Consider the following 21,819-nt stretch of genomic DNA (forward strand, 5'->3'; position numbering starts at 1 on the left):
ATGCCAGGGCACAGCAGAAAAAAAAGTACATAAGCAGTTTAGCATTAGGAATTTCGTTGTACCACGCTAGGCCTGCAAATATAATTACCATAACATTTCACTGATTTATGAAGACTCTAAGAGAACACTTAAGATTCAGGGCCTCAACCTGATTAAGTGCAACTTTTCTTTATGGGTGATTTTCAGTTTAGGGGAGAACAGCGTGCAGCACTTCACAACCCTGTCCCGCAGCATTTAGTTCACCTCACACTCAATGTTTTTCTAGCATTCTGTACTGCAGGGCTGTAGTCTGGGGGGAAAAAAACCTTAAAAGATCTGGAACTGCTTTATCTCCAGAAATCGTCAAAAGACAGTCCTCGTTTGGGGAATTTCGAACCATTAATCAAGAATAGATTATGAATTTCTTTTTAGAAGAAAGCCAGCTTTCTCCAACCAGGACTATAGTATGGGAGATTGTATTTCTAAAGAGGCTGGTAGTCAAAGCACAAAGGGTAGGGTGTATGCAGACTGGAGGGAAAGATCAAGGGCCTGGAATCTTTCCTCTTTAGAAGTACGAAATAAATGTTCAAATAATCCATTTTATGTCAAACATATGTAACTTGCATATTTGTGTGCATCCTTAATGTCTTGCTTAAAACCAAAACGGAAAATAAAAATAGGCTTTTAATAATTGAACTCGTTACACAAATTATTTAAAGTCATCGGTTGCTGAGATAATCCCAGAAACAAAACTGTAGCTCAGTAGCCAGAAGAAGAAAAAATATGTTTATTGTGCTTTTGTTCATACTCCTGAATTTATTAGAAAACTACATGTCAATGAAACAACAAGAAAATACAAATACTTCTTTCCCTATTATCTAACTCATAATAGGTCAACTGATGTTCTTTGGATCATGCTGTCAGTTGGTCTACATTTTCTTCCGTCCTGGAGGATAAATGAGCGCTGATTATCTCTGCAAACAGGTTCCTCTTCAACAGGTTGTAGGCAAGAGGCAGCAACTGGCCCACTATCTTGTGAAAGTACTGTGAAGGGGAAACAAAGATGAGAAGGTCTTATTCAGTAAAACAAACGCTTATAACAAGTAGATTGGTAAGCATGTGATCTGAAGCCCCAGAATCGAGATTTGTTCCACTTTGAACATATAAAATTAAAACAAACGCTGTTCAATTCCTTTTGAATAGTTGCTCAATATTTGATTGTTAAACAAATTCCAGAAAGCGTACCACAAATAGTGTTTAAATAGGCCGTTTCTGATCAGAACAAATATGGTTTGTCTACCGAGTTATACTTAGGTGCCGTAAAATATTATTTGCATTTACCATTGAGGGAGCTACATGCAAGGGCAGTGTCCATTGGGATTTTGAACAGTTCCAAGCAGGTTTTAAGGAAGCACCTCCCTGAATTGGTATTTGTTATATTTATATTTGTTAGCCTTACAAGTTACACTTACTAAAAGACCACTTTGCGTGGCATTCTTGGATTTATTGCAAGCTTTTGATTGTGTGAATGGATAGAAGCTATGAGAAAAGTTGCCCTAGCATAATACACTGCTGAACATCTTGATACCCCTCCATTGCAAGGATAGATCAGGAGGGTAATTATCCCAGCTGGATAAGGACGCATCAGGGTCCTATGCGAAGGGTGTGTGCTAGCCACATCCTTGTTCAAGTTTTGCAGTAGCAATATAGGAACAATGTTGGGATGGAAATGTGTCTGTCTCACTCACCTAGATGCTTTAGAGTGAGGCAAATCCCATAGATAGCCGTGCGATGTGCTATGGGGGAAAGGACTGTCTTAAGAAACTCGGCATGGATACAATACAGCGGGAAATATAGATTTAGTGTGCATATAAAAATAAAAAAAAAGTCCCTCAACTGTTGCAATTACTTAGTATCACAGAAAGGAATGCGTCCTGCCAGGCCATGAGACAGCACTAGGCTTCTTGTGGCGCCCATTCATCACAGCCAGGCCAACAACAGGGCTCTATAACCCCCACCCAATCCACCAGGAGTAATGACAGCCACCACGAACCCAGTCCAAGAACCCCTTCATTCCACGATAGCGAGTGGCCCCAGCCCGCCAGCGATAAAACCAATGGTCATAAAAGATCTGAACATGCTTGACCATCTTACCCCATCCCATAAAAACATCTTTTGTAGTATGAGGTACAGGGAGGGATACATTACATTATAGATCAAAACGAGGGTGGAAGCCTTTGGTGCGAGGAGTGCGATATAGACAACGCAGAATGTGTGGGTTCAGCGAAATTGTGTTCCGCCCTTCCCCCTGATGCCAGTTCCCGAGCCTCCCAGGTGCATGCCATAATGATGTAGTAGCATCAGCTTACAATAGTAGCCTTGAAACAGCAACATGTGAAGAGCCTCACCTTCAGTCGCTGGAGAGATGAGCCCAGCTGACCCACGGGAACAACCCGACTCCCCTACCCAGGTGATCCCCCATCGCTCGTCCACCCCCAGGGTTGGGAGCCAAGAGCACTGGCCCTCCCCTGGCCACCTGAATAGAGGATTCTCGGGGTCTACATGGGATAATACCCCTAGGTTTCTCAGTGTTTTTTATTAAATGTAATGTAAGCTTTTGTAAGTTGTTTTTAAAAGGTTAAGTGATTAGCTTAGGTGTTCAAATAGGAAATACGATTTGTGCTGATATGTATAGAATGAATGATGATTATTTGCTATGAATTATGCTAAATGCTTTAAAAAATATATTTTTTTTAAATGATATTTAAATATTTGGATTTGAGCAATTATGTAATGTATGGAATGTGTGGGGTTTAATTTTTAAACTGAAGCACAACAATACAATAGAATTTACCAGTAAAGTGCAGGTATAACAAACGTGTACTGTGGGATGTATTTACCCATGCATCCGAGCCCTACCTCAAAACTGTGCATTACTGGCATTGAAAACATCATAATGGCCAGAGCTCCCCAGAAAATGCACAGGAAAATCCCATTTCGCCTATATTGTGAGCTCAGAGAGGCAATGCTGATTGCCAAAAGCAAACCCATAACTGTTGGGAATTCCTTTTTCTTGAATGTCAAATATGGCAAAATCATGGGCACAGAATTACTTTACTGCAGAAACACACCAATGCCATGTCCTGAACATGGACAATATACTCCATGTAATATCACTTGCTGAAATGAATCAATCTAAAAAAAATCCCAAGGAGGGATGCAGTAACCGCAAAATCCTGAGGGTGGCGCTGGCGGTCTAACCTCTGACAGGAGAGCTGTCTTGCAAAACTGTCTAGTGCAAAGAAAGGGGTCTCATTTCATCAAAAGTTCAAAGGGGTTGCCTGTCCTGAGAACTCTCGACACTTCAGAACTCAACACAAGAAGCCAGGAAATCACAGGGTTCTGTTAATTAAATGCAAAGTGGCTCCCTGGCCTCCTGATCTCAGCTTCCCAGAGACCACACAATGGCCCCTCTCCTCTGAAAGGAATATGTTGATTTTTACTGTTTCCTGTCAACAAAGGCCTGCCTGCCCGGAGGAGACATGTGACTGACCCACCCAAGTCTTGGAGGCGGACTCCAACACTCTGAGGACTGAATTGAAAGTAAAATATATATTTTACAAAAACACTGATAACTCTTTGTAATCAAATGACAGAAATGTATAACTTTGAGAGACTTCATTTAAAAAATGTACCTTTAATTCAAGCCCAAACTCCAAATTGTGGTATATTCTGGGACAAAACCCTGCTGTTTATTAATATTACAGACTCCCTGTTTCAGCTAGACAAACGAAAATGCATTGGTATGTGGATAGATATGTGAGGAACAGTTGTATAAAATTTAATGAAGATCCAATGTTGTTTAGCACATTAAAAAGTGCTAAAAGTTGCCATTTTTGAATGCAAGCTCTTAGAAACAGCAGATTTGGGACAGAGTATACCTCATGTGATATGTGACATGGGTATGTAATTTCAAACAACTGTGTAACTGTGAAATATGTATTTTGATCATATATAGATTTGGGTGCACAGATGACAGGGGAGTTTTTTCAAGAGATCATAAATGGCTGACATCACTCTGACACAACTTAGCTCCCCCAATCAGGGGAGAAATGAAAGCTGGACCAATGACAAGTGAGAGGGGCAAGTTTAGTTATGACCAACACACACACCCACTTGCAGAACATATAAATGGACCACTGAAACTTAGGTAGGGACATTCATTTCCATCTGCAGCGGGACGCTCTGCCGGAAAAATCCATACTTACCTCCATCAACCTTCAAGGAGCCAACACTTAGACTCCAAGATAAACAGAGACTACAGAACCTTAACCAAAAAGGCCACTGCCAGCAAGAGTATTTGTCAACAGGCCTGAAAATCTTTTTGCAACTGAACTCTTCAGACAGCCGGCTGACGCCGTCTGAATTTTGCCAAGAACTTTTGCAAGAACCCGGTGACAGAAATATCCAAAGAGAAGGCAGGACCCGACCCAGAGAACCGGTGCCTAGCAGAGACCAGGCCATTGTATCCAGAGTGCTGACCCCGATGCTGTGAGCAGTTCCAGAGGCCAGGCGCTGTGAGCGGAACTCGGGAAGACCTGACCAGACTGAAGTCCGTGACCAAGTCGCTTTCCGGTTCAAAATCTCTTGTGAGTACTCAGCAAAACTCAGAACGCATCTCTTAGTTAAAATCATATAATTCAATCCATTTTTAATCTAAGTAGAACTGCAGTTTAGCAATTGTGTTATTCTGCCATCATTTTTAAAGCTGAAAAAGTGTTGCGTTTAAAATTTGCAAAACCAAAAACGACCTTCACTAAATCGCTCATATCTCCGCGACCGTTTGTCTTAGAGACTTGCAGTAACTTTCATCTGAAAGCTTAGAATCTTAGCTTTTAATCGCACCAAGAACCACATTCCTACCCCTTATAGTTTTACCGCAATCGCGGAACACGCATTCGCGAATTTTGCCGCGATTTGCAATTTCTTCACGTGTAAAAATCTGCTGCTGCTTGCCTTCCATTTGCCAGAAATTCGTCTAACCTGCTAATCATCCCTGAATCATTGCTAGTGTGAGCCTGGACTAATATTAACTAGATACCACTCACCCTGAACTTCTAGAGGGAATTAAAAGCAAATTTAGCATATTTTTCACTCCATTGCCAGCACATATAAAAGCATTTTGCCTGTGTTTTAAACTTCTGTAGTCTAAGCTTGCCGGGGTGAACTGAATCACATTTGATTGCATTTCTGAGAACTGTGTGCCTTCCTTCTATTTCCTTGCATTGCATAAAAGGGGGGGGGGGGGTGAATTGTCCAAGAAAGTGATTACATTGTTTTACTGAAATCCTATCAAGTTATTTTCTGTACTGCATTTCATTCCACATTGCATCCATTTGAACCAATAAAAGTATTGTTGCTATCTTATCCATTTCATGTCAACTCCTTAGTGATTACCAAGAAGTGTGCTAGTGCCAGATTCTCCGTTGTTAATCTTTATCATACCAGATTAAGTGTGATATCCAATTATTAATTTATTATAAAGCGTGATATAATATATATTGTTTAAGTTATCAAATAAACCTTTAAACTTGCAAAACAGAACTACTTCTTGGCTCAGTGGGGTCAGGAGGATTCCAAGAGAGGGGTGTTATATAGGGGTAGTCATCCAGAACGCATGAACTGGACATAAAGTTATATCAATAAGGGTTTTCATTCAGTATTATAGACTAGGCGTTGACTTAGCTGTAGTGTTGAATTGAATCCTCTTACAGTACAGATTCCTATTTGTGCAAACTATGGGCTAAAACCTAAAAGAATCAGTGAATGGTAAAAACCGATGCATCCGCATAAAAAAGTTTCTTCACAGGGTTGGGTTTTTCTAATTAGTTCAGTGTAATTTATTGTTCAAATAAAAGTCTATCTTTATACAACCTGAATTGGACATTCTTTCATTTTGGAGTCTTTGCACTATTGCTGTTTGGGTTGCTACGGTTATCTGCTCACACCCATCCTGATATAGGCTGACCTCAGCCTACAATGCCACAACGGGAAAAAGGGTAACCTTTTTTAGCTTTAAGATTCGGATCACTGCTGATGTAGTAGTGTTGCGGAGCCGAGTAGGCGGTTTAGCCACTACTTAGCCCTGTGCTCCTACAGAGCAGTAGTCAACTTTGTCAAACAATGTTCTCTGTTGAGCAAAGTAAAGAATGCAAGTACTGACTCAACTCGAGGGTATTCCAATACTTTTTTTTCTTCTCCGAATGGATGGGGCCAGGGGCATACATCGAAAACTTAACATATTTAATTGACTATGTGGTGGGTGGAGAGTTTACTTTGTTTCAACTTTTGTACGTCATTTAGTTCTTAAAGATTAAGAACGCAGGATGAAGACAAATGGGAGAAACAAAATAAAGTTATGGAAGCACGATCCATAACAAATGCCCCCTGGTGTGTATCCTTCCTGTTACATGATGTGCTGCGATTTGTGGTTCAACATTGCCCTGTGGGCCAGATTCACGAGGGAAACTTGGAGAAGATTGGTTTGTGGGTGGTCTCTCCTATGAAAGGATGAGATTGGGTTGTGGGTGGCCTCTCCTACGGAAAGGATGAGATTGGGTTGTGGGTGGCCTCTCCTATGGAAAGAAGTGTGCCAAGAAATCTGGGTGGAGAGGAACAATTTTTGAGAAAAGAAAAAGTCAGTAGGGTCAGTCAGGACTCTCAAATCTGGGCTCCAATGGTTCAAATTATTACTTTAACCGCTAAAGGTCTAAACGTAAGGAAAGAATGAGGTTTTGCCAAACACAGAGTACTTTAATAAACACGATATTTGTTGACAGGACACATGTGGCTGACAAGTAATTTGCACATCCCAAACAAAGGGGCTGCATAGATTAGAAATTAACCGGCAAATTACTAGGACATTAGTTAACCATAGAGGATGGTCTTAGAGCAAAGATTCATAGACTTAATATACACAATTTTATGACTGATAGAAATACTGATGTTGCAGCTTTGTTCCATGCTTTGACATTGCAACTTACAGAACGGCCCATGCCCTTGATAGCATGTTGCAATTTTAACCTAACCTTACCTCCAGCATTAGAAATTAGCTCAGTGGGTAACATTGTGCGTCTTAAGTCTTTCTTAAATTATTTAAGTGAGATTATGAAAATGCTTGTTTTAAGATTCCTGACAAAACAGAGTATGGCTGAATGTAAAATAAATTCAATTTCATATATTCACAATTTTGACTAGGAGTACAGTCGTCAGAACAGTCCTATTTCCTCCATACTCATGGGTGTCCACCCAATTAGGATAGGATCAGTTCATTTGGAGAGCAAAGAACTGCCCTTTTAATTTTCTTACAATTTTCTGTCGGCATTCGTGTGGGGTATGTTTTCAGTGTATACTGACTCCGCCCACCATTCCCCCACATTAGACAGACTATTCGACTCTTATTAGGGAGTAAAGTTTGGGCATATGGAGGAAAGAGGATTCTGGATTAGGAGTACAGTAATCACTAAGATAATTTATTTACTCATGTTCTAGCCCCTTTTCTCCATACTCACTGCTGAAAACCATCAAACTCCCAGTGGAAAAGTAATCGGACTAAGAAAACAAGTTCCATAGAACTGCCTGCCCATACCCAGCATTTGATCTAAAACTAGCGTCTATGCAGTAATGTTTGCAGAATGCTGATGGAGACTACCAATTAGCTGCCTTAGGTATGATGTCCCACTGTGCGGTCTCACACTCACGCGGCTTTAGTCCTGACTGCCGGAGCATGAGTCTTTAGGGTAACATGTGCTGTGAATAGAATAAGTTCCTGAAATGTAGGAAACAATCCAACTCGCCACTGAGGTCTACAAAATGTTCCTGCTTGGCTAAGAGCTTTTAAAAGGTCACAAACAGGTTGACTTTCCTAGAAGATGTGTTCCTATCCAGGTAGATGGGTACAATTTACCTCTGGCTGCCAAGTGCAGCCAGAGGAAAACAGAAGTACAGCGCAAGTAATATGCAATATAATTTAATGTTCTTAACCAGGTAGCAATTTAAGACCCCATGCAAGTCCAAGGAAGGCAACACCTTTTCAGTGTCCGTCTGGAAAAACTACCAGTAATGACAATTACCAATTGCTGCGAAAAGATGAAACTACTTTGGGCAGAGTGCTTCAGACTACCTTGTCCTTCTAGAATATGGTGAATGGTCTCTAGAGGAAAACAGTCTGTAGATGTGCCTAGCTGAAGTTACCAACACAAAAAAGGATAATTTCCAAGTGACTAACCTTATATGTCTGCCAATGCCATAGATTTGAAGGGCTTGTGGCAAATTGCCGATAGCGCAATGTTAGGGCCCCACACGGGGTGAGATGAGCTTATAGGTGGAAAGAGGTACACAAGGCCCTCAGCATCTAATCCAGTGATTTACCGACATTTGAACGAGTGTTTACAGGAGTTCTCCTAATCTGATAGCTGCCATATAAATGCAACAAGAGTACACCTTTACCACAAATTTGCCAGATGAGTAATGAAAGAGAACTTGATCCAGCATGCTCTTCTGGGATTTAGACACTGGACACGTGGCTAGTGGCAACATCCCAACCACTTGCTTTTGTATTGGCTGCAAGTTGAACATTTTCTAGTTGCTTTAATGACTTATGTCCCCTGGTGCGTGAAGGATAACACTTCAGGAACCAGCTCATTAAGTCCATTAATTGGGGCGAGGGGTAAATCACCCTCCCTACTCCGCTGACTCAATTCATGGAAATACTTTGAGAAATATCAGGCCCTTGGTGGACAGGGAGATATTGTTCGAAAATAATGTCATGGCCAGTCAATGAGAGGCTAAGAGTATCAACGCATTGCAAGCAGATATCCCCATTGATAGCACCTTGTGTATCAGCAGAATTTGTGAAAACGCATTTCGGACCAGGGCACTTTTAGAACATCAGCAAGGGAATTAGGGTATTGGCCCCTACCCAGAGGCGAACATCCTGCACTTTGCCTTGCCCACTGATGTAACATGTCCACTTGAGGGTGCCCATTTGCTGCAAGAGCCGAAGAACCGCAGACTGATGGGGTCCCAGCTCGTGGTTGGTTTGAGCTAGCCTGCTAAGACTGCCCGCTTCCACATTTCTAGAAGATGAATTGCTTCAATGAAAATGCTGCGATGAGGACTCATTACCAGAGCTCTACAACTAGAATTCGTAGAAACAACAAAGCCAAAAGATGTTTCCTGCATTGAAACAGCCTGGAGGTTGTTCCAATGTCAGTGGGGAAGAACCATATGAACTGGATCAACTGATTGGAATCATCCAAGAATGTATCCGATTGACTGACGGGCCCAATCTGTAAAGCAGACCCAAAAGAAATGGAGAGCTACGGATGTCTATAGCCGAAGGAGTTCCGATCAGCCAATCACATCTGTTTATATGTGACTGCGCTTCAGGTGAAGATATATTTCAATTGTATGATCAAGGATAAGTGTCTCCAACCACGTAGACCCAGCCGAGTAACAGAACAAGCAACAAGAAGGAATGGGGTCACGTGAAACACACCACTAGAAAAATCAGGCAGGGTAAATAACTCAAAATAGGAGCCCAATGAGGGGATAGGCCAGGTCAAGGATAATATAAAATCAATCAATCTTTATTGTTCACATTTTAAATTACATTATACATAGTGCTGAATCCATGGTAAAACAGCATAAAAACACAGAGTCAATGTAAAGTATATATAATTAAAGTGCATAGTTATCTGATGAACACCCTGCAGTGCATGATGGGCATAAAGTGTACAGTGCGAGAACAATTTAGACACATGGTACACAAGAAAAAAATCCAACAGCAAAAATGACGAAAAAAATCAAACCAGAAATATACAAAAAAAGAAAAAGAAAGGGGGCAAAACACAACAGGGGTTTGAGCAAAAAATAATATCCCCTGTGAGGTTCTATTATAGTCCCCAGTTTCAAATTGTATTTAAGATAATCTGACAAGCTGGGAGTGCAACAATGGTAAAAAAACAATGCACGACTTGTCACCATTCCGACCTAAACAGTCAGTGATATTTCAATTGTAGATAGGAGCTTTGTAAATACGCATTCATGTCAAAAAGGTAGTACCCTGTACTGAAAATGCCTGTTCTCAAGTGACAAGCAGAGAAATCCCCTGTGATGGCGCCAAATCTGAACAGAGTCATGTACCCTTCAGACCCACTGCACAGAACCAGTCTCCTTGAGTCATGGAAAAATGGATCCGAGGTGTTGTCAGCTTGACTTTGTTCTCAGGCCTGCCTGGTTCTTTTGGTAACTGTACATGCTGAAATAGAAGCCCTGGCCCTTCTCTGCCATGAAAGTAGTAGGCTTTATCCAAGACCTTCTGTATTTACTGCTAAAGCAATTTGGGGGAGGCGATGGACAGACCTGACTGGGAGAGAGGCCCTTACTGACCAAACAAGACCCAGAAATCCAGATACAGATGCTCAGCCTGTTATGAGATACATGAACACCCGCTACCCTTCCCAGACGGAGGACGTGCAGACCCAGGCATTTTCGCTTCTCTACCGTTGCAGATTTAAGAGAGGGTTGCCTAAAAAAAAAAAAAACTGAAACAACATTGGTCTGTAGTTTCTTCCTTGACAAGCTCAGAGGGCTTGAGTCTATTTGACTTAAAACATTTGACCGAATTTGACCTTTTTTCTAGTCTAAAATGCAGGGGGAGACCAGCCCCGTCCGACGCCCGCAACCTCCTCCACTTCCCCATATATATATTTTATTAAATGTGACCAAAGAAAAATGTAAAAATAATTTGATCAAATGTTTTAGGTCAGTTATGCTAATACCACTCCTTGTGATCATGCTGCGGCTGCTCTAAGAAGCCTCGAATACCAGATAGCTTGGATCTAAAATCCAGCCTCAGGGCAGCCAAAGGACTTCTGCAGAAGCTTAGTCAGAACGGATGTCTTTCTTGATTAGTTGTGTGGTACAGTGAAAATGTTCTGAGCCCTCAGAGGACAGATCCAATCTTATCTTGCACATCCTGAGAAAATGTGGAGCATAGCCAGGTCTCCCAGATGTCCGCCCCAAGGAACGTGCCTCTAGCTGCTGTTTCAATTTGATGGGCCTAGACTTCCAAAAGATCCACAAGACCAGATTGGAAGTCTGCTTGCCGTTAATTCTCTCCAGCGCCACGACTAGAAGTGAATCCATATTAGCGTGCCTTAAATGGAGTGCTTAATTAACGTAAACCCTTTTCCCCCCCCAGATTCAAGAAAGCGTTTCTCTTTTCCGTGTGGAGCCAATGAAGAGGTTGAAGCAGAGGAGGATCCTGTAAAAGAATGAAACTGCCACCATCACTGAGGACGAAGGTGTAGACTGTGGCAATAGACAAACGTCAGAAGTGCATTGCCTGTAGGGAAATTAAAGTTGAGGAATGAGGTTTATTCCACAGGCCTCAGCATCTACGCCCTTCTGTAGCGAAATGCCCGACTTCATCTGCCTGCAAGCCTACTAGCCCCACCAGGACTCCAATCTCATTCCAGGGTAGTGAGACCTAGAAACTCTGCTACCCCACTTAGGTGGTCATGGATGGCTCCCACTGATGCCAGAAGTTCATTGTTTCCTTCCTGAAATCCAACATAAATCTGCTGGGGCTTCTACTTGTATCTGAATAGATGCCTGTATGGGTCAATGCAGGCTTCCCTCCTGGACAGGGTTAGGGTTATGGGATCCTCGATGGAATTTTTTTTTTCCAACATTGTTTTTATTGTGTTTGTGGCATTACAAGCATAGCAAACATTTGAATTATTCCATGCTTGTCACTCTTGCTATGGCGCTTGAGCTCAGAAAACTGCAATTAGCATAGAAAAATCTTAACAAAACTTGAATTTTCTTCAGGATTCAAATCATCAGTAACTGGAGGGGGGGAGGGGTAAACGGGAAGGCAATGGGAGCAGTATATAGGGTAGGGACCAAAAAGACAGCTACATTCACATTTAGCTTACTGGGAGTATGTCTCTGTGTGTGGGCTTAGGATGGACTCATCCGGCAGAAGCCCCTGCGAGTTTGTGCCTTTAGTTTTTGCCGCCTTGAACAACTTAGCTGTGAGCCAGAGACTTTCTGTGCATCGACTGTTGAGTCCCCTTCTTTTCAATCCTGGGTTTCCATCCACCGCAGAGCCGGGGGCCGTCTTGCCACACCCGGGAACCGCTGCACATAGTCCAGGAAGGGGGCCCAGGTGCGCTCAAATTTGGACCTGTTGCCGAGTCTGATGGTGGTGACTTTCTCGGCTGCTACGATTTCCCAGCATTTGGACCACCACATTTGCGTGGACGGGCCCTCTGGGTTTTTCCATAATCTAGCGATGGAGATCTTGGCTGCTGTTAGACGGTGAGAGCAGAGGTCCGCAATGCAGCCTGTTAAAGGGAATTGGCCATCTCCTGTCCCACCCAGCAGCGCGACACCCGGATCCCAGGGGATGGTGAGCCCGGTGATTTCTTTGATTTGTTCTAGGATATTCTTCCAGAATTGGGTGGCTTTTGGGCAAGTCCAAAAAAGGTGGAGCAGAGTTCCTCGGTCTGGGCAGCCCCTCCAACACTGAGCCGGGATGGCCGGGTTGTACTTTAGAATTTCGGGAGTACGGTACCACCTAAAGCAGACTTTGTATGCCCCCTCCTTGTTCGTTACACATTTTGAGCTTTTTTGCGCTCAAGACCAGATTTGATACCATTCCTCTGGTTCAATCGTTCTTCCGATGTCTTCTTCCCACTTTAGTATATACGGCTCTTTATGGGTGGGATCTGTTCTGTCCAATATTTTGTATAGCGCCTAGATGTGAGGGTGTTTTCTAACGCTGTCAACTCTCTGCTGCCAGGTTTCCTGACCCGCTCGTTTGACAGCCAGTGCCTCAGTTGCGTGTAGCGGAACCTTTCGGTTTCCGGTAGCTGAAATTTAAATTTTGCACTCCTCAAAATTTAGTGGGCGGCCATTCTCGAAGAAGTTTGCCATGGTTTCCAGGCCCCTGGCTCTCCATATCCCAAAATGGTGTGGTGCGGTTCCCGGGGAGAAGTCCGGGTTGTCCCAGATTGGAGTGAGTGGTCCCATAGTGCTTCTGCATTTCCATAGGCGGGCAGCTTTTCTCCAGCTAGCCACTGTGTTCCTCGTTGAGGGTAGCGGACCCGGTTCTTGGGCCCCTTTGGAGTCCTAGCAATGGGGCAGCGTCTCGATCGGGGCCTTGCGCCAATCTTCTTCTATTTGCAACCATCGGGGGCGGTTGATGGGAAGTTTCCAAGCAAAGGCTGGGGCTAGTTGAGCTGCGAGGCAATACCTAGCTACATCTGGGACCCCTAGGCCGCCCATTGCGGCACTCCGGAGCAGGATTCGTTTCGGGATATGTAGATCAGGTTCAGTATGTCTCTTTGCAGCTTCTGTAAGGCTTTTTCCGGGACCGCCACTGGCAAGGCATGTGCGAAGTATAGTAGACGTGGGGTTAGATTCATTTTTATCGCCGTGATCCGGCCGAACCAGAGGATTTCTTGTTTTCTCCAGCGACCAATGTCTTTTTTCAGCTCTCTAAAGAGTGCCGGGAAGTTTGTTTTGTACAGCTTCTCCGTTTTGTTGCGTAGATGAACTCCTAGGTAGCTGATGCTCCTTTTTACCCAAGGGATCTGGAGCGCGGCCTCCAATGCCGTCTTGAGTTTTCTTGGGACGTTGATGCCCATTGCCACCGATTTGGAGAAATTTATTGTGAACCCTGAAGCTGCACGGAATGCAAGGGTTTCCCAGAGGGCTCCAATGGATTTGGACGTGTGGGTGAGTGTCAGCAGCACATCGTCCGCATATAATGCTATTTTGTAGGCCTCCCTTTTGATTGTGAGCCCATGTATCGATGGGTTCAGGCGGACTCTGTTCGCGAATGGCTCCATCGATAAGGCGAAGATGAGTGGGTAGAGGGGGCATTCCTGTCTCGTTCCTCTAATCATGTTGATTTTGCTGGATTTAGCCCCATTCACCCGCAGTCTTGTGGAGGGACTTTGATAGTTGGCTAGGACCCATTTTATGAAGTTCGGACCAAAGCCAAAATGCCTTAAGGTTTCCTTTATATAACCCCAGTCGAGCATGTCAAACGCCTTGTGCGCATCCAAAGAGTACTGTCAGCTCCGAGCTTGTCCTGTTTGCTGAGTCTATGATGTTGATGGTTCTGCGGATATTGTCCTGAGTGCCCCGCCCCGGGATGAAGCCTGCTTGATCCGGGTGGATGATCTCTGGGAGGAGCGGGGTCAGCCCGTTTGCCAGTATTTTAGCGTATATTTTCGCATTATTGTTTAGGAGAGTTATAGGTCTGTATGACGCAAATGGAGCTCGGTCTTTCCCAGGTTTTGGGATCAGCACCGTCAGTGATTCATTCATGGCTGCTGTAGTGGACCCTGTAACAAGAAATGAGTTGTATAGGTTTGCCAGGTGGGGTGCTAGCAGGTAGGCAAACTTCTTATAGAATTTTGCGGTCAGTCCATCCGGTCCGGGTGTGGTATTTTTCAAGAGGCGGATCGTCTCACTTACTTCCTCAGCTGAGATTGGGCGATCCAGGTCAGGCATTAGGGGATGTGGTTGCATTTCTGAGGTCGAGGCAGGAATTGTGCGATGGCCGGGCTTGGAGATGGGGGGCCCGCCATGATATCTTTGTGATGCTGGACCATCATCTCAAGCTTCTCTGAGTCCAGACAGTGTAGCTTGCCTTCTTTGTCAGCCAGGCTTTGGATGTAGTTCCTGGTTTGGAGTTTTTTCAACTTGTGTGCTAGGAGCCGGTTGGCTTTATTAATGTTGAGGTAGTAGAATTGCTTGGTGTAAGTTAATGCTCTGGCGGCCTGATCTGCCAGGTGCATTTCCAGCTCCCTTTTTACTCTTGAGTTCTCGGTTCGTTGTTTCGTTTGACGTTGCTTGAGCCTGTTTTCCAGTTCGACTAGTTTTTCCTCTAGCTTTCGTTGTTTCAGCAGGTTTTGACGCTCGAGTCTGGCCGTTGTATCCATTGCCACTCCTCGGATTACTGGTTTCATGGCGTCCCAAACCGTTTCCGTTGAGGAGTCTGGGGTTGTATTCTCAGTGAAGTAATTCTGGAGCACTTCGGCAAGGTCAGCGCTGGCTACTACGTCGGCCAGGATGTGATCTTGCATTTTCCATTGCCGATAGGTGGGCTCTGGGGCTCCGTGCAGAAGCAGCGTCATTGTAAAAACTGTGCGTGATCCGAGATTGCTATATGCCAAATTTGGATTTCATCCACGTAGGGGGCCATTGTGTTTGCTGCAAGTAGGAGGTCGATCAGCGAGTACCCTCTGTGAACATGCAAGAAGAAGGTATAGTCCCTTTCTCCCTGGTTGCGCAGCCTCCATAAATCGATAGTCTGTTTCCCGCAGAAATTCGGCCATGGCCAAGGCTTTGCTGTAGTCTTCCCTGGAGGGTGGTAGGGTCTTGTCAACACTCGGGTCCGGGGGAAGATTAAAGTCTCCTCTAATTAGTAGGGGGCCGGCAGAAAAAGCGGTAATGATCAGGATGAGATTGCGAAGAAATTGGTCTTGCTCTTTATTTGGGCTGTAGATTGCCACTAGGGTAATAGGCAGTTCAACTAGGAGGCCTTTTAGAAGCAGGAATCTCCCCTCCGGGTCTCTTTTGACAGTGATCTTGTTTAGTGGCAGGTTTTGACTGAGCAGGATTGCGACTCCTTTTATTCTGGGTGGCGGAGGCGAAATGGCATTTATAGTAGCATCTAAAGCGGATCCGTTTTTCGTCCTCCGCCATCAGGTGAGTTTCCTGGAGGAAGACGATGTCAGCTGCCAGTTGGTCCAGTCTTTGTTCCACCGACTTCTGCTTTCTTGGGGCATTGAGAAGACCTTGCACGTTCCACGACGTGATGGTGATTGTTTTATTTAACGAAACCATCCTTTTAGCCCATGTTAGGTTAGTCCGTCGTCTTCCCTGAATGGGTCTTGTTCCCAGTCTTTCGGCTCCTCTTCCCCTCGTGCCACCCCCCACCGTGCGGAGCTCCTCTCCCCCTGCCGCCCCCCCCCCACCCAACAATAAGGTTTCCGGACCAGCCTTCAACCAACGGGGCATCCAGCCGGACCAATGTCACTCTGAAGGAGGCAACTGTGCCTCTTCTGTTGCCCAGTAAAGTGTAGAATAAGAAGTTTCGGCGTTTTCTGAAAATGGGTTCAACCCCGTTAATGATCAGAGTTTGGGTCTCCTCTCCCAGGCCTGGTTGGCTTTGGTTCCTGTAGGTGGCTTGACCCGAGGGTCCCGGGGGATGGAGAGTCTGAGTTATGGGGGCAGATGTAGCCATCTCGGCTTCATTTCCCGCCAGGAGGAGATCGGTCTGGGAAGGGACCTGGAGGCTCCCCTGGTTTGTAGTTGGAGGGGGCCTCTATCTAGAGGTTGTTATCCCTCTTAGTCTTGTTCGGGTGGCCCTGGGGTCTGCGACGCCCCGCCATTTTGGTCCAGTGCCTCGAAGAGTCCCTATGGGGTCTTTGAGTCTTCCGCGGATCCCCCGCCTCACTGTCCGGGTTCATGAAGCACGCGTCCTCCTTGGTGGAGGGGATAATTTGTGGCTTGCCCTCCCAGGTGAAGGTTAGGGCTTTGGGGAATCCCCAATGATAGGTTGTCTTCCTTTCCCATAGCCATTCCGTGAGTGGTTTAAGGGCTTTTCTTTTTGCGACCGTCGCCCCTGCTAAGTCTTGGTAGAGGGAAATTGTTGCATCTCTGAAGCCGATTCGGGCTGAGCTTCTGGCTTCGCGCATGATTTCTTCCTTGACCCTGTAGAAGTGGACTCTCGCTAGGACATCGGGCGGAGAGGTTGCATTTTGTTTGGCTCTATGGACCCTGTCCAATTCCAGGGGGGCCTCGTCTGGGAGCATTAGAATGAAACGGAATAGATCGTTGACGTAGGAGTTGAGTTCTTCCTCAGGGACGGAACTCGGGATACCTCCCAGGTGGATATTGTTGCGTCTAGATCTATTTTCCGCTTCTTCTTGCTTGTTTTCAAGAGCTTCACATCTGGCCTCCAACGCAGTGAGCCTGTCAGCCCCCTCCCCGATCTCAAAGTTTTGTTCATACAGTGGTTTCAATTTCGCCCACTCTCTTGTCTAGGGACGAGATTTTGCCTTTTAATTCCTCTGTGCCTTTTTGATATTCCTTCGTTATGGCAGAGAGGAGCTCTTGCAGGTCTGCTTTTGTGACTGCTTGGGTCGGCGTCTCGTTGGGGTCCGGGGGTGCGCTGGAGATGGCAGCGTCGTTACGCTCCCCTTTCTTAGGCTTCTCCCCCATTGTGGTGTTTAGCAGGGTGGATATATCCGTTTCTTTAGTGGATTTCGGGTTCCTGGACATTGTTCTTTGTTTGCGGCGAGGGACTGGAGAACCCCCCCCCCAACCCCTCCGTGCAGCAGAGGAGGGGAGATGTGCAGGGCTCCCCAGGCCTGCTAGCCAAAGCAGGGAGGAAACCCCTGTTCCTAAGTCCGGAGGGCCCTGGGCTAGTTCTTCGGGCCCCACTCCTGAGGAGACCCGCTGCGTGATGCCCCCCCCCCCCCGGAGCTAGAGTTGTGTGGCTGAGGAGCCGGTGGGAGGGTCCGCTATAGAATTCGGGCGGTGCGGCAAGTGCCGCCCTACCCTCCTCCAGGTACAGCTGCTGCATTATTTGCCCGGGCCATTGAAAGCTGCCTCCTCGCTTCTGGTGCTTGACAGGGGCGAGCAGCACAGGAAACCCCGGAACACCCACGGGTCCCGCGAGGGGCCGGTGGCAAGAGACTGTTGGGTTGGAGGGGACGGCGGGACTCCGCACTTGGTTCTTCTGCGCCGGAGCCCCTCCTGCTGCTGTGGGCTTTCTGCAAGCCCAATTCTATGGCGTTGTAGGTTGCTCAGCTGGGTCACAGCAGGGGCTGGGTCCCATCTCCTTCCCTGCCGATCATTGCGGGAGTCGCCCAGTCACAGGCGCATCCCCCTGCGGTGAAATGGGTACCTTCCTGTTGGATCAGGGGAATCACCAGCCGCAGACTCGCGGGTTCGCTTCAACCTCCCCCGTCAGGGCTTTTCAGGGAGAGGAGGTCCGATCAAAAACTGCCGCCGTCCGCCATCTTGGAGTTCCACCGGCACCGCAAGTCATCTCGCCGGCGAGCTCGGCCAGAACTCCGTTCCCTCGCTGCCTAAGGTCGTCACGGAGGCGGTGTAAGCTAGTGCCATTTTTCAGCACTTCAAAATGCCGAAGCTGCGGACCAGAGATTAGGTTTTACTGGGGCATTTTGTGTGGACTAACGGTCTCGGCCGGGAGCTCTCACCAGGCCAAACCGCTCGCCATGGCGCCAAGCCACGCCCCCACTCCCCCCCCCCCCCCGATGGAATTTTATCCCGGGGAACTCTGTGAAGGCCTAGACTACTCAGTCAAAATAGCCTAAGAAGGTGGAGACCGAGAAGTCAAAGGCTCTGTCCGAAGTAGAACTTCTCCGATCACCCTTTTGGGTCATATGAGTGTCTGGAAACATTTGAAAAGGCTGCCCTCACAAGAGGCCTAAAGCAGGCGTCCTACAAGCTGAAGCGCCTGGGGTCCAGGTGGAAGCACCAAATACAGTTGCCTAAAATTACCCGACCATGGTTCTTTAAACCTCACAGAATAAGAGTTGGGTAAGCCATAGACCTGAAGGTGGTGTTCATGGGTGGGCCAATCCACCCGAGGTATAAACTACCCACTATAGACAGTAGGTCAAAGTCTAATGGGATCCAAATCCCACTTAGGCATATCCGACTCATGGGATGAATACTGCGGGAAAGCTTCGGAGTACTGTGGCGATGAATTCGGGTTATGGTGGGGCAAATGTCACCCAAGTGAGACTACATGTTCTCTATTTGGGCTTGTGACACAGTTGAGGGCTTAGGAGTTTTTTTGTTTTTAGTTTTCCACCTTTCCCTGTACCCCCTCACCTTAGGCTTTAGTAATCTAGACCAGTAGAGGCAGTGAAGACCACAAAGCAAGCTTCAGTGTAAAGGTGCGCAGCCCATAAAAGCAAACACTGGTGGGACACCCTGCTAGGTCCTCTGCGGTCCTTCCGGCTGCCCCTGATAGAGCATTGCTGAGATGCTGAAGAACCTGAAAGAACCCATGGGAAGGAGCCACCACACCTTGAGATAATGGGAGTCACAATTCTAATGCCCCAGATATTTTGGTGGATACACGTGAAAGATTTCTTCACAGCGCTGGAGACATTTCCTCATGGCCCAGTAAGAAACGGTGCCACAGGGTTGTGCAGGACCAGAAGATTTAAAACACACCTTTTGTCCCAGATATAAAACTGGGGAAGGATAGACTGGTGCCCAATAGGGAATGTGACAAGTACGCTGATGTGCAGCACAAGCCACAACACTGTTCTAAAGAGAGACATGTGGTAATTGCTGTCTGTATATGCTGGGAGCACAACACGTCCGTGCGTGGGCTCTGACCCCAACTTTAAAAAAAAATTGTAGTACACTTTTTGCTGTGCCTATACTCTGGCCTGGTCTCGCCCCGATGAGTCGGGCACCATGAGTATGGAGGAAAGGGGATGGAACGTGGGAGTAATTGTAACAAATTGACTTCTGCACTTCAGGAGTAAACGGGTCAGTAGAGGCCAAAACGGACACTCAGCCCTCACTTCTACAAACCAAGACCCAACACAATCCTAAAGGTACAGTTAAGAGATATACCATCTTCGCCTTTTGTGATAACAAGTGCACCCATGCACGTTGTACTACACTACTCTACTCTCGCCACTGACCTGACTGCGGTCCCTGAAGACGTTCAACCTACAGCGCTTTGAATCATAACAATGGTAAAAGGCGCTATACAAATGCCAAATAACATAACGTGCCATGAGAAGGCTATACTCTCAAGAGGAGTGGGAATGTGGTTCAGTAGCAACCCAAACAGCAAAGTCTAACAGTCCAAAATAAAGGAATGTAAAATCAAGGTTCTACTAAAAAAAAGTATACGTTAATCTAATCCACCATGTACAAAAATAACAAATTCTTTTTTTAAAATTGTATTTGGTCAGTTCAAACCTTTACAAAAAAACAATGTCAAGTAATCACATAATACACATAGTTAAAAGGAGAATATCCAAGAGAAAATTAAAATAGTACACAGTTAGCAAACAGGAACACAAAATAGATTAAGAGAAGGGTAATCGATTTAAGTCCAGTACATCAACAGATGTTCACCCTCAAGTTCAATTAATTGGATTGGTTCAGTGTGCACACAGCAGTTAACCACAAATAGAGCAGCATATAAAATAAAGATCAACAATTACATTCACATCAGATATTAAATACCACCACTTGTAGTCTAGAGACAGTGAATCCACAGACAATTCAAATAAAATAAATTCGGAATCAGTCAAAATTTTGAAGATGGCGTCAAGTTAAATAAAACTGAAATGAGATCCATCCCCTGCCAAGTATCATCAGTTTACCAGGTCTACAAATTCAGTGATTTGATGAAACCAGCCAGGGCCAACCCTTCCCGGATATTAAAGTTTTCAAGACAATGTTTCCATATCATATCTTCATCATAGAGGAATGGATTCATTGCAAGTGGCCCAAGATATTGGGTTCTTAAGCCCTGCAGTGGGAGGTGTTCAAGCACCAGATGCCTTAAGGTTTCCAGTTTTGCCATACAGAACCTACAAGTAGTTGACTGCGCCATGATAAGCAATCTCCTTAGCTGGATTTCCCTAGTTGGTAGTAAGTTCCACCTGACCCTTAGTAGGGTACCCCTGTAGTGACAATTAGGAAATTGTAACAGAATCCTAGTCAGAGTTCCTCTTCGTCTGAGTTCATGCATCAGGTGTCTCATAGATAAGAGTGAAATGTATCGGTATTCTGAGACCAATCATAGTCAAATAAGGCTTGCTTAGCCTTAGTAGAGTTCGAGATCAGCGTTTCCACAGACACACCAATCTCATTTAAGATATATTCAGAACGAGTTCGGAAGGCCATTAATACAGGTGAATGGTCCGGATTTCTACTCATTAGTTGGTGTAGGGAATCAGGGATGGGCGCACTGATTTTTGTGTAGAGAACAAGGGAGGCCCATTGTACTCGTGCCCACAGCAACACCATGCCCAGCTCAAAACTGATGGCCGAGATCGGAATCGCGTTAGGCACTCCAAGGATTCTCCTCCAAATTTTTCCCTCAATTCTGCTCAGGATTTTACACAAATGATCAGATCTTAATTCTAAACCGTAGGTCAATTTAGGCAAAGTTTTGCCTTCGAAGAACATCGAGGGTTTGAGGGAGAATCTGCCAAACTTTCAGTCAATTCTAATCTGAGCTTCTAAGAGTTTAGCCTTGTGCAGCAAGATCTCATTAGCTATTATTTTAGGGCCTTTACAGGCAGAGAAATAGAAGCCCAGATACCGAACTGAATCCGATAATTTCAGAGTCATGCCTCCAATGGTGCATACAGGTCCTTTAGTCATCCCTTTTGCTTTCTTAAAGGCAAGAAACTTAGTTTTAGTTGGGTTGATAATTAGCCCGTTGTCATTGGCATAGTTCTCATAGTTTAGAGATCTTTGCAGCCCAACTTTAGTGCAGTCAAACATCAGTACGTCATCTGCATATTTTAGACATACAATTTATTCCTTACCGATCTTTGGGGCAACCAGCCCCTCTTTAGCCAGCGATGACATTACATCAGAGAGGTACTGATTAAATAGCGAAGGGGCCAAGACGCATCCTTGCCTCACCCTCAGTAGGATCGTACTCTCCTAGATATGTCCCCCTTTTGACTTAAGCGGACCTGTATGCCACAATTTTCGTACACACCGCTA

The 21,819-nt window shown here is 45.5% G+C and overlaps 1 protein-coding gene across 3 annotated transcripts in view; it reads right to left on the minus strand.

Annotated features, from left to right (window-relative positions):
* Positions 1-751: 751 nt before the first annotated feature.
* Positions 752-21,819, minus strand: part of HPF1 (histone PARylation factor 1) — a 281,970-nt gene continuing 260,902 nt past the window's right edge. For all 3 annotated transcript variants that reach the window (XM_069631405.1, XM_069631407.1, XM_069631406.1), the window contains one exon: positions 752-1,023. In XM_069631405.1, the coding sequence (XP_069487506.1) occupies positions 892-1,023 (132 nt within the window). In that variant the 3' untranslated portion in view covers positions 752-891. The remainder of the gene's footprint in view (positions 1,024-21,819) is intronic.

The sequence above is a fragment of the Ambystoma mexicanum genome, chromosome 6q (genome assembly GCF_040938575.1).
Source record: "Ambystoma mexicanum isolate Mex_15411 chromosome 6q, UKY_AmexF1_1, whole genome shotgun sequence".
In the NCBI taxonomy this organism is placed as follows: domain Eukaryota; kingdom Metazoa; phylum Chordata; class Amphibia; order Caudata; family Ambystomatidae; genus Ambystoma; species Ambystoma mexicanum.